This window comes from Nerophis ophidion, linkage group LG01 (assembly GCF_033978795.1).
Source record: "Nerophis ophidion isolate RoL-2023_Sa linkage group LG01, RoL_Noph_v1.0, whole genome shotgun sequence".
Classification (NCBI taxonomy): domain Eukaryota; kingdom Metazoa; phylum Chordata; class Actinopteri; order Syngnathiformes; family Syngnathidae; genus Nerophis; species Nerophis ophidion.
In genome coordinates, this window is record NC_084611.1 from 55,530,537 (window position 1) to 55,541,778 (window position 11,242).

The 11,242-nt window shown below is 42.0% G+C and overlaps 1 protein-coding gene across 1 annotated transcript in view; it reads right to left on the bottom strand.

Annotated features, from left to right (window-relative positions):
• neurl1aa (neuralized E3 ubiquitin protein ligase 1Aa) overlaps nt 1–11,242 on the bottom strand; it is a 114,844-nt gene that overhangs the window by 79,946 nt on the left and 23,656 nt on the right. The window contains exon 2 of the mRNA XM_061907849.1: nt 6,419–6,669. Within this exon, the coding sequence (XP_061763833.1) occupies nt 6,419–6,669 (251 nt within the window). The remainder of the gene's footprint in view (nt 1–6,418; nt 6,670–11,242) is intronic.

Consider the following 11,242-nt stretch of genomic DNA (forward strand, 5'->3'; position numbering starts at 1 on the left):
TCGAAGTGATATGTATATATATATATATATATATATATGTATATATATATATATATATATATATATATATATATATATATATATATATATATATATAGACTATATATATAAAAAATTATTGAACATTACTTCACTCTGGTGTCTGTTTGCCGTCACCTTTTTCCAAGATGGCGCTGCTGTAGTGGCAGCTGTTGGCAGGAGCTCTGTGCTCTTGTGTCATCCTTTTGTGTTTCCCTCTTGTTTTCATGAGTTATTATATGTTTTTGCCTTTTGGTCCAGGACCCTTTGGGACTGTGTGACAAGTGGTGGCACTTTTCGTGACTTCTACGGTGCTTTTTTGTGGACTTCCGGATTTGCCTCCCGGGAGCCTTTTGGCCATGGAGACCAGCTGCTGGGTCTCTCCCACAACGGAGTCGGTTTGGAAGGACTGGAGGAGATGTGGATGAGGGGGACAGGGATGGGGAGCGGGCACCGGGACAGAGAGGCTTTGCGGTGTCTTGGCTGGGTGAGCAGGTGTCGGACACCTCAGTCACCTTGGACCTATCCTCGCTCATCCATGCGGACTGGACGCTGGCCGAGAGTTGGTTGGCGGCCGAGAGTGGAGTCGGCTCTCTTGGTTGCTTTGTTGGGTCTGCTCCGGTCTCTGGCCATGCTCCCTCCACCCTAGCGGACGATGGTGTGGAGCACCGCAGAGGCCACCACGGTGTATATGTTTCTTTTACTTTTTATTCATAGCTGTATGTAGAAGTGGCTGGTTGCATCAGCTCCGCTGCTTTAATGTCTTTCATGTCCTTTGTGTTCCTTGATGTTTCCCTCTTACACACATGTAAGAAGGATGTGTACTATCTGTCACGCTTCGCGGCGCACTTGCTGCGCGGATTTGCCACTTCGTGGATGCACACACGACCAGTCAGCAGGATTGCAGGTAGGAACAAGTTTTAATATAATAAAACAAAAGTACACTGGTGCAAAAAGGGGAAAAACAAAGCGCGTGCCAATGCACGGAAAGCTAATGCTAAAACGTAGCAGGAAACAGAAAACATTAAACGACGTGCCACACTCACGTGAAGCTAAGGCGGAACTTAGCACAAAATAATCTATGATACCAAATACAAACCGTGACGTGTTGCGAAAAGCAAACAATGGACCGAGGACGAACTAAGGAATCAGGTGGGCTTAAATACACAAATAATTATTAGAAACAGGTGTGTGACAGGAGCCCGTGAGGAGGAACACAATACGTTGCCATGGTGACTAACACAAACAAGGAAGTGCTCAAACAAGGATCGGCAGAGTCCAGAAACAAAACATGAACAAAGACATAAAAAGGGCAAAACCATGAACGATCCGAGTCACGGATCGTGACACTATCCCCCCCTTAAGGGGCAGATCCCAGATGCCCCAAAAACCCCAAAGTACAATGAACACCCCCCCCCACTACAAGACAGTCCAAAAGAGAAGGGAGGGCGGAGGGAGGACCTGGTGGAGGGTTGGAAAGTCCCGTGTCCCGAATCCACCGAGGATACCATAGGTGGCGGCGGCGGGTGGTACGCCGCTGCCACAAAAGTCTAGGCGGGCGGGCCCGCAGAGGCCACATCCGTGGCTGACAAGGGCCAGGGCGCGTCCTGCGGAGAGGACGCCCTGGGTAGGGCCACCACCATGGCCGGCGTGGGGGTGGAAGCACCCGCTGAGGAGGACGCCTGGGGTACGGCCACACCCGTGGAGGTGGTAGCGCCCTGCGAGGGGGACGACCTGGGCACGGCCACACCCACAGCCGCCGCGGAGGGAGATGTGCCCGGCGTGGTTTTGGACTTGGGCGTCGACTTGGGCTTGGACGTCGACTTGGGCTTGTACGTCGACTTGGGCTTGGACGTCGGCTTGGGCTTGGACGTCGGCTTGGGCTTGGACGTCGGCTTGGGCTTGGACGTCGGCTTGGACTTGGACGTCGGCTTGGGCTTGGACGTCGGCTTGGGCTTGGACTTTGACTTGGAGGCCGGCTTGGACTTTGACTTGGAGGCCGGCTTGGACTTTGACTCGGAGGCCGGCTTGGGCTTGGACTTGGACTCGGAGGCCGGCTGGCACCTGGACTTTGAGGTCGAGCCCGGCGTGGTGCAGGCGTGGGAGGTTGGCGTGGTGCCGGCGTGGGAGGTTGGCGTGGTGCTGGTACTGGGATTAGCCTTAGCCGTGGACTTGGCGTTGGAAGTTGACGTGGTGCTGGCACTGGGGCTAGCCTTGGACATGGACTTGTCATTGGGCTAGGTGCTAGCATTGGTGCAGGTGGATCGTCTGTTGGTGCGGGCGGAGCCAGCGGCAAGGCAGGCAGCAACCTCAATGGAAGGAGGTCTGCCTGTGCCACTGACACGCCATCAGCCTTGCCCCCCCCCCCTCAGGAAGCAGATTCCAGATGCCTGAAGGAGCGGGTGGGGGGGGGCATTTGTGCGAGCTTGGAGTCTGTCGAGGGCGTGGGAGGGTGGGCGCTTGGAAGCCTGGGAGCTGGCCTTGTGCGTGTGCGCCGCACGCGTCCCTCAGGCAGATTGACAGCAGGTGCAGGGGAGGAAAAGCCGCATGGAAAGCGCCTGGCAGTCGCTGCTGAGGGAAAAGTCCTGCACTCTTTTCCTTGTGCACGCATCTGCACGGCGCCTGGTCGCCGCTGGAGCCCTCGCCTCACGGGTGGTGTGACGTACCCGCGCGGCTGGCAACGCGCTGAGGGGAACGTCGGGGTGGCTTGTGCTTGGGGGCGGAAGCGGTCCTCCGCGTCCGCTATCCTCGCCATCAGTAGCCCCCACGCCACCACAGCTTCGGCCGGCAGATCCTCCTCCGGCAGCTGTATCTCGTCCTCGCTCTCCCCTGGACGAGAGTCTGCTCGGAGCTCCCGGAAGATCTCCATTTTTTCCTCCTTTGAGAGGAACACCTGCTCTGGCTGGGGCTGGAGGTGTGCGAAGTGGCTTTTGGCTTGGTCCATTCTGTCACGCTTCGCGGCGCACTTGCTGCGCGGAGTTGCCACTTTGTGGATGCACACACGACCAGTCAGCAGGATTGCAGGTAGGAACAAGTTTTAATATAATAGAACAAAAGAACACTGGTGCAAAAAGGAGAAAAACAAAGCGCGTGCCAATCCACGGAAAGCTAATGCTAAAATGTAGCAGGAAACAGAAAACATTAAACGACGTGCCACACGCACGTGAAGCTAAGGCGGAACTTAGCACAAAATAATCTATGATACCAAATACAAACCGTGATGTGTTGCGAAAAGCAAACAATGGACCGAGGACGAACTAAGGAATCAGGTGGGCTTGAATACACAAATAATTATTAGAAACAGGTGTGTGACAGGAGCCCGTGAGGAGGAACACAATACGTTGCCATGGTGACTAACACAAACAACGAAGTGCTCAAACAAGGATCGGCAGAGTCCAGAAACAAAACATGAACAAAGACATAAAAAGGGCAAAACCATGAACGATCCGAGTCACGGATCGTGACACTATGGCTATGAGTTGTTTTTTTTCCCTTGGCCTCAGTCTGGACCCCCTCTCCAGGGCCCAGGCTTAAACCGATTTTTTTTATTTTATTTTATTTTATTTTAAGCTTCTTTTTTTTTCTCCCATTCCCCCCACTTGTTTACCTGTATCTCACCAGGATCACAACCCGTCAGCGATCCTGTTCTGTCTCCCTGTAATGTTTGTCTGATCTTGAATGGGATTGTGCTGAAAATTTAAATTTTCCTGAAGGAACTCTCCTGAAGGAATAAAGTACTATCTAATCTAATCTAATCTAATCTAATCTAATCTAACCTCCCTTTAGTCAAGACATAACACTGAGTGTGGCATTGTATTAGTGTTTTACAAGAATAAATAAATGCAAACGTATGATGTGTGGAGATATTTCACCCCAATCAATGCAAGCTGTGTACATTTGCAAATACTGTGCAAAGACCTATGTTGAAAATGCCACAAAAATGCAGCTGCATATAGACAAGTGCCCAATAATATATAATTATTGTAACTCCCTATAAGTTCCCATTAATTTCCATGGACGGTGTCCGATTTTGAATCATAAAAAATGCTCAATATTTCCAAACTTAATTTACCTGAAACTTTCACCCCTTTGCAGCCTTAGTCACACCATCACTTGAGACTGGTCAATAAAAACGTATTCTGAAATATTGATCAGAGGAAGCCCCGTCCATAAGGCAGGGATGGGAATGAAGATTTACAAAATCAGCTGAAAATTTTTTAATCCTAAAACACTGCTTTGCAGAAGGCCGCCAAGCGGCCGCACCCAAATACACCTAGTGCACTCCCCTGCTAGGGGGGGTCTGGGGGCATGCCTCCCCAGAAAAAAATTTGAAATCTATGTTAGCTTAGGATGCATTTCCTGCTATTTTGAGTCAAAATCTAACAATATTCTCCTGACCCAAATTTCACATTTATTAGCAAATATTTTCATAAAAAATTATCATTTGATTAAATTTGTGTATACAAGTTTACACATATATCAAATTCTTGCACACTTTTGGATTATAAACAAAAATAGGCCTACAAATGGATTAACCAGAATTCTTCGCTGTAAACTTACTTGCCGATTTTGCGTGGTCAAAGAGTGCCACCTTTACCCGAGATCCATAGTTCACAATGTCCTTGCAATATAAGCACTGCGCATGTCCCGGTTCATCGCACTTTGCAATGAAATGGCTGATCAGTTCGTCTACTTCGACGATATTGGGGTACGGGGGACGAAGGCCCTCAGCCAGGTCCAGGGCGGTGCCCTGGTGGGGGGACAAGGGGGGCTAAGCCCCCGTAGCTCCTGGTTTTTCACCAATTTAACATGCTAAAATTAACAAAGACAGCACCATTTGAAGAAAATATTTTACTGTTTAAAGACATGAAAACATCATCAATAGAACATACATACCCCAATTATCCTAATGAATCACTGTATATGGTTCAGTCCCAACAGTATTTAGTCACTAATGTTTACATCTTGTGTTCATTTCACATCCACAGGTGTCACATTGATCAGTGTTATTATCTACAGTTTATTTACAGTATTACCACATTACTTCAGTTCACTTCACACATTTACTTGCTCGGAGAGCCCTAACATGAGCTTTCCTTGCAAATTTCTGAGCAGCCTGCATTTTCCTTTTGGTCTCTGCTTTTGTAGCTTCTTTTTTGGATTTCACTGCCAACTTCTGCCTCTATTATTATAACCAAATTTATTTCAAATACATTCTTAACTGGAATCAATAATGCGACTCTTTGAATTTCTGTAATTTCATAATATCATTTCACGTGGCTTTTTATTTTTAGAAAAAGCCATTTATATTTCGCAAAGCAATTGGTTAATATTTAAAACAAACATGCAAGCAAATATTCTTTAGCTTACCTCATTATTAACTACCCTGTTTGAAACTGAAGTGGGTTGTTTGGGTGGATCTTTCTTCCCGATGTCTACGGCATATGTCGATGTAAACAAAGGATGAAGTCCATAAGGTTTGCTCACTTTCGGTTGACATCCAAAAGTACCAGCTAGTGAAAAGTTTGTTTTCCTTGCTTCAAGATTTTTCATATGTTTTTGGCGTTTCCCATGTACTTCCAAAGACTTGAAAACTCGTGATCTATAGTCAATATTATCATGACACTACGTGCACAAAACTTTTACGGGACGATCAATTTTCCGAATAAAATCACCGAACAAAGTCGTAACCTTCTTCTTCCCAACAGTATCAGTGATTTCCCTTTCCATCCAGTCCCATCGAAACTTATTTTTGACATGTTTATCTATTTCCTTTAATCGTGAAGCGGTCTTTTCTCTTGAGAACCGACATCGTTTACATTTGGAAAATGACGTCATCATTCATAACAGATGTCCTGATTGGTCACAAGGAACATATCGACCAATCAACAACGGCGTAATATTATATTACGCCGTAGTTGATTGGTCGACACTTTATTCCCCACCGAGATTAAAAAAGACGTAATTCCGACTTTAGACGGAAAAATCACATGCCTGGCAGTGACAAAAACCATGAGTACCTAACCCCCACTATAATTTTCTCCCCGGATTTAAACGATTCACAGAAATGATCCTGGCGGCGCCAAAATCGGCGGAATTCCGCAGATCCGCGGAAAATTCCCATCCCTAAAAAGGTTGAAGTTAATTTGCAACTGGAAAAAAGGATTCAGAAGGAGAAAAAGGAAGACACAACCAAAGAACCTCAAACAAACAGAGAGCACATTGTTTCAGGATGCGTTTTTTTCAAGTATTGATTACAGCATTTTTTGGATAATTTATGTTGCAAATGTGTCTTTGGTTGTAAATTTGTTTGATTGCATGAAAGGACACAAATTTATCTCCACAAAAACCAACAGAAAAAGGACTCAAAAGTGCTATTAGGTGCACTTGTTGTAATTACCTTGAGGCGGACTTGCTCATACAGGGCTATAGGCCTGTTGCTGAAGGTGATGGCATTGCAGAAACTAGCCTGCCTCTTGACCGTCTTCTGGGAAAGGTCCATGACAATTTGGGAACCCTTCGCATTGGGATGGAAGAGGAGTGGGCTGACAGGAAGGGGACCACCAACACTGCCACACTGGATAGGCAGACATCTCTTGGGTTTATGGTGACAGCGGTGGGATGTGGATGGAAAAGGGCCACCAAGGGAGTCTGGACACAAAGGAGATCAATGTTGGCCTTAGAACAATCTGACTCGACCATAAAAGTATTACAAACCCCGTTTCCATATGAGTTGGGAAATTGTGTTAGATGTAAATATAAACGGAATACAATGATTTGCAAATCATTTTCAACCCATATTCAATTGAATGCACTACAAAGACAAGATATTTGATGTTTAAACTCATAAACTTTTATTTTTTTTAATGAAAATAATAATTGACTAAGAATTTCATGGCTGCAACACGTGCCAAAGTAGTTGGGAAAGGGCATGTTCACCACTGTGTTACATCACCTTTTCTTTTAACAACACTCAATAAACGTTTGAGAACTGAGGAAACTAAATGTTGAATCTTTGAAAGTGGAATTCTTTCCCATTCTTGTTTTATGTAGAGCTTCAGTTGTTCAACAGTCCGGAGTCTCCGCTGTCGTATTTTACGCTTCATAATGCGCCACACATTTTCGATGGGAGACAGATCTAGACTGCAGGCGGGCCAGGAAAGTACCCGCACTCTTTTTTTTACGAAGCCACGCTGTTGTAACACGTGCTGAATATGGCTTGGCATTGTCTTGCTGAAATAAGCAGGGGCGTACATGAAAAAGACGGCGCTTGGATGGCAGCACATGTGGTTTCAAAACCTGCGTGTACCTTTCAGCATTAATCGTGCCTTCACACATGTGTAAGTTACTCATGCCTTGGGCACTAATGCACCCCCATACCATCACAGATGCTGGTTTTTGAACTTTGCGTCTATAACAGTCTGGATGGTTCGCTTCCCCTTTGGTCCGGATAACACGATGTCGAATATTTCCAAAAACAATTTGAAATGTGGACTCATCAGACCACAGAACCCTTTTCCACTTTGCATCAGTCCATCTTAGATGATCTCGGGCCCAGAGAAGCCGGCGGTGTTTCTGGATGTTGTTGATAAATGGCTTCCGCTTTGCAGAGTAGAGCTTTAACTTGCACTTACAGATGTAGCAACAAAATTAGTGACAGTGGTTTTTTCAAGTGTTCCTGAGCCCATGTGGTGATATCCTTTAGAGATTGATGTCGGTTTTTGATACAATGTCGTCTGAGGGATTGAAGGTCAGGGTCATTCAATGTTGGTTTCCGGCCAATGCTGATTACGTGGAGTGATTTCTCCAGATTCTCTGAACCTTTTGATAATATTATGGACTCTAGATGTTGAAATCCCTAAATTTCTTGCAATTGCACTTTGAGAAACGTTGTGCTTAAACTGTTTGACAATTTGCTCACGCAGTTGTGGACAAAGGGGTGTACCTCGCCCCATCCTTTCTTGTGAGAGACTGAGCATTTTTTGGGAAGCTGTTTTTATACCCAATCATGGCACCCACCTGTTCCAAATTAGCCTACACACCTGTGGGATGTTCCAAATAAGTGTTTGATGAGCGTTCCTCTACTTTATCAGTATTTATTTTCACCTTTCCCAACTTCTTTGTCACGTGTTGCTGACATCAAATTGTAAAGTTAATGAAAAAAAAGTATCAGTTTGAACATAAAATATGTTGTCTTTGTAGCATATTCAACTGAATATGGGTTGAAAATGATTGGCAAATCATTGTATTCTGTTTATATTTACATCTAACAAATTTTCCAACTCATATGGAAACGGGGTTTGTATAATATATACATATACACATATATATATATATATATATATATATATATATATATATATATATATATATATATATATATATATATATATATATATATATATATATATATATATATATATGTATATATATATATATATATATATATATATATATATATATATATATATTAAGGCTGTGAATCTTTGGGTGTCCCACGATTCGATTCAATATCGATTTTTGGGGTCACAATTCGATAATATATCGATTTTTTTTCAATTCGATTCTATTCTCGTTTCAAAAACGATATTTTTCCGATTCAAAACAATTCTGTATTCATTCAATACATATGATTTCAGCAGGATCTGCCCCAGTCTGCTGACATGCAAGCAGAGTAGCAGTTTAAAAAAAAAAAAAAAAGCTTTTATAATTGTAAAGGACAATGTTTTATCAACTGATTGCAATAATGTAAATTTGTTTTAACTATTAAACGAACCAAAAATATGACCTATTTTATCTTTGTGAAAACATTGGACACAGTGTGTTGTCAAGCTTATGAGATGCGATGCAAGTGTTAGCCACTGTGACACTATTGTTCTTTTATACATTTTTTATAAATGTCTAATGATAATGTCAATTAGGGATTTTTAATCACTGCTATGCTGAAATTATAACTAATAATGCTACTGTTGTTGATAATATTCATTTTTGTTTCACTACTTTTGGTTTGTTCTGTGTTGTGTTTGTGTCTCCTCTCAATTGCTCTGTTTATTGCAGTTCTGAGTGTTGCTGAGTCAGGTTTAGTTTTGGAATTGTGTAGCTGTGTAGTGGTTTGTTGGATTGATTAAAAATAAATAAATAAAAAATCTCCCCCGCCCCCCCAAAAAAAATAAATTTAAAAAAAAATGAGAATCGATTCTGAATCGCACAACGTATTTGATCCGATTCGTATTCGAATAGATTTTTTCCCACACGCCTAATTATATATATATATATCTATATAGATATATATATATATATATATATATATATATATTTATATATACATACATATATATATACATATATATATACATATATATAAATATATATAATATTATATATATATATATATAATATATATACACACACACACATTTAATATATACACTCACACACACAACACACACACACACACAGAGCCTGGGGACCCCTGATCTAGATAGATAGATAGATAGATAGATAGTAGGGATTTAACGGTATTAAAATCTCACAGTACAATATTATATGGTATTTAGACCATGGTACAAAATTACTGTGGTGTATGTCCAAAACAACTAATGCCATAAGGCAGTGGTTCTCAACCTTTTGTCAGTGATGTACCCCCTGTGAACATTTTTTTAATTCAAGTACCCTCTAATCACAGCAAAGTATTTTTGGTTGAAAAAAAGAGATAAAGAAGTAAAATACAGCAGTAATAGAGATCCATCCGAATTCATTAACTTAATTCTAAGCATTTCTTCACATAAAATGAAATCTTTAACATCAGTATTCATGGAAAATGTCCACAAAAAATCTAGCTGTCAACACTGAATATTGCATTGTTGCATTTCTTTTCAGGGTTTATTAACTTCCATTCATATTTTGTTGAAGTATTGTTCAATATATATATTTGTTAAGGATTTTTGAATTGTTGCTATTTTTAGAATATTTTTAAAAAATCTCACATACCCCTTGGCATACTTTCAAGTAGCCCCAGGGGTACATGTACCCCCATTTGAGAACCACTGCCATAAGGGAATGTTTAGAATACAGTAATTGTGATAGAACACGCCCTGCGATGAGGTGGCGACTTGTCCAGGGTGTACTCCGCCTTTCGCACGTGTGCAGATCAACACCGTATGAAAAAAATAGTCAACAACAGAAGGAGATAACGTCCGCAGGAACCTACCACATAGCGAAGGACATACATTATTTGATTTCCTATTATGCAGCTCATTTTTATTTCACACTTAATGAAATATCTTGTGTGACATCATGCACAAAAGTGCACTTTATTCAACTATTGTAGTGGCGTTCTGTACAAAAAGGGTAAATAAATGTTGTTTTGATATGTCATCTTAGTGACATCATGCACAAAAGCGCACTCATAGTTTGTTTAAAAATGTCTCTGACAATCTTGCACTTTGTTTTGAAATGACATGAATGTATGTGCCACTGCTTAATAACTGTTTAATAAATACAGTTTTGGTAAATTGACTTAGTAGTGATTTCCTTCTTTGTATGAACGCTTAAAATGAGCATATATTAATGCAGTATGAAGAAGAATGTTGTAATGTAGACACAGAATCATCATACTGCTGTGATTATATGCATCAAGTGTTCATTCAAGGCCAAAGAAAAATCGAGATATTAATAAAAGGCCATATCGCCCAGCCCTACCTCGAGTCGTAGTTGATCTGGGAACAGGTTATGAATTTGAGGAAATGGTAAAAAAAAAAATGTATTTACAAATCTGAAAAAAGCTATGCTGTAATCAAAGTTAATGTTGACAATTGAATATTTTTATTTGACTTTAACAGATGTTAAAAATATTCGTGTGTAAAACTTATGAAAATTCATTCATCAGCAGCAGATGTTACATGTAGGCGGTTAAGCATAATATTGGTGGTCTCTGAGTATCTTTGTTTCCCAATTTCTCTTCCTGACCATTTTTATCTGAAAGACCCTTACACTATTTCATTCTGCAAGCGTCCTCACTAAAAGCATTGATGTGGCCTTTTGTCTTAGGCAGAGCCACAGGAGAGCAGCTGGTGCATATGGTCCAAGGCAAATTGAGCTGAATGCATTACCGAGTTCTAAAGCGGCGCAGCTGCTATGTGTGAGTTCACGTTCCTAAGCAACCTCTTGTATCTCGAGGTTTTGATCAGTGCCACACTATACAACAATAAGATCAGGTCAAAAC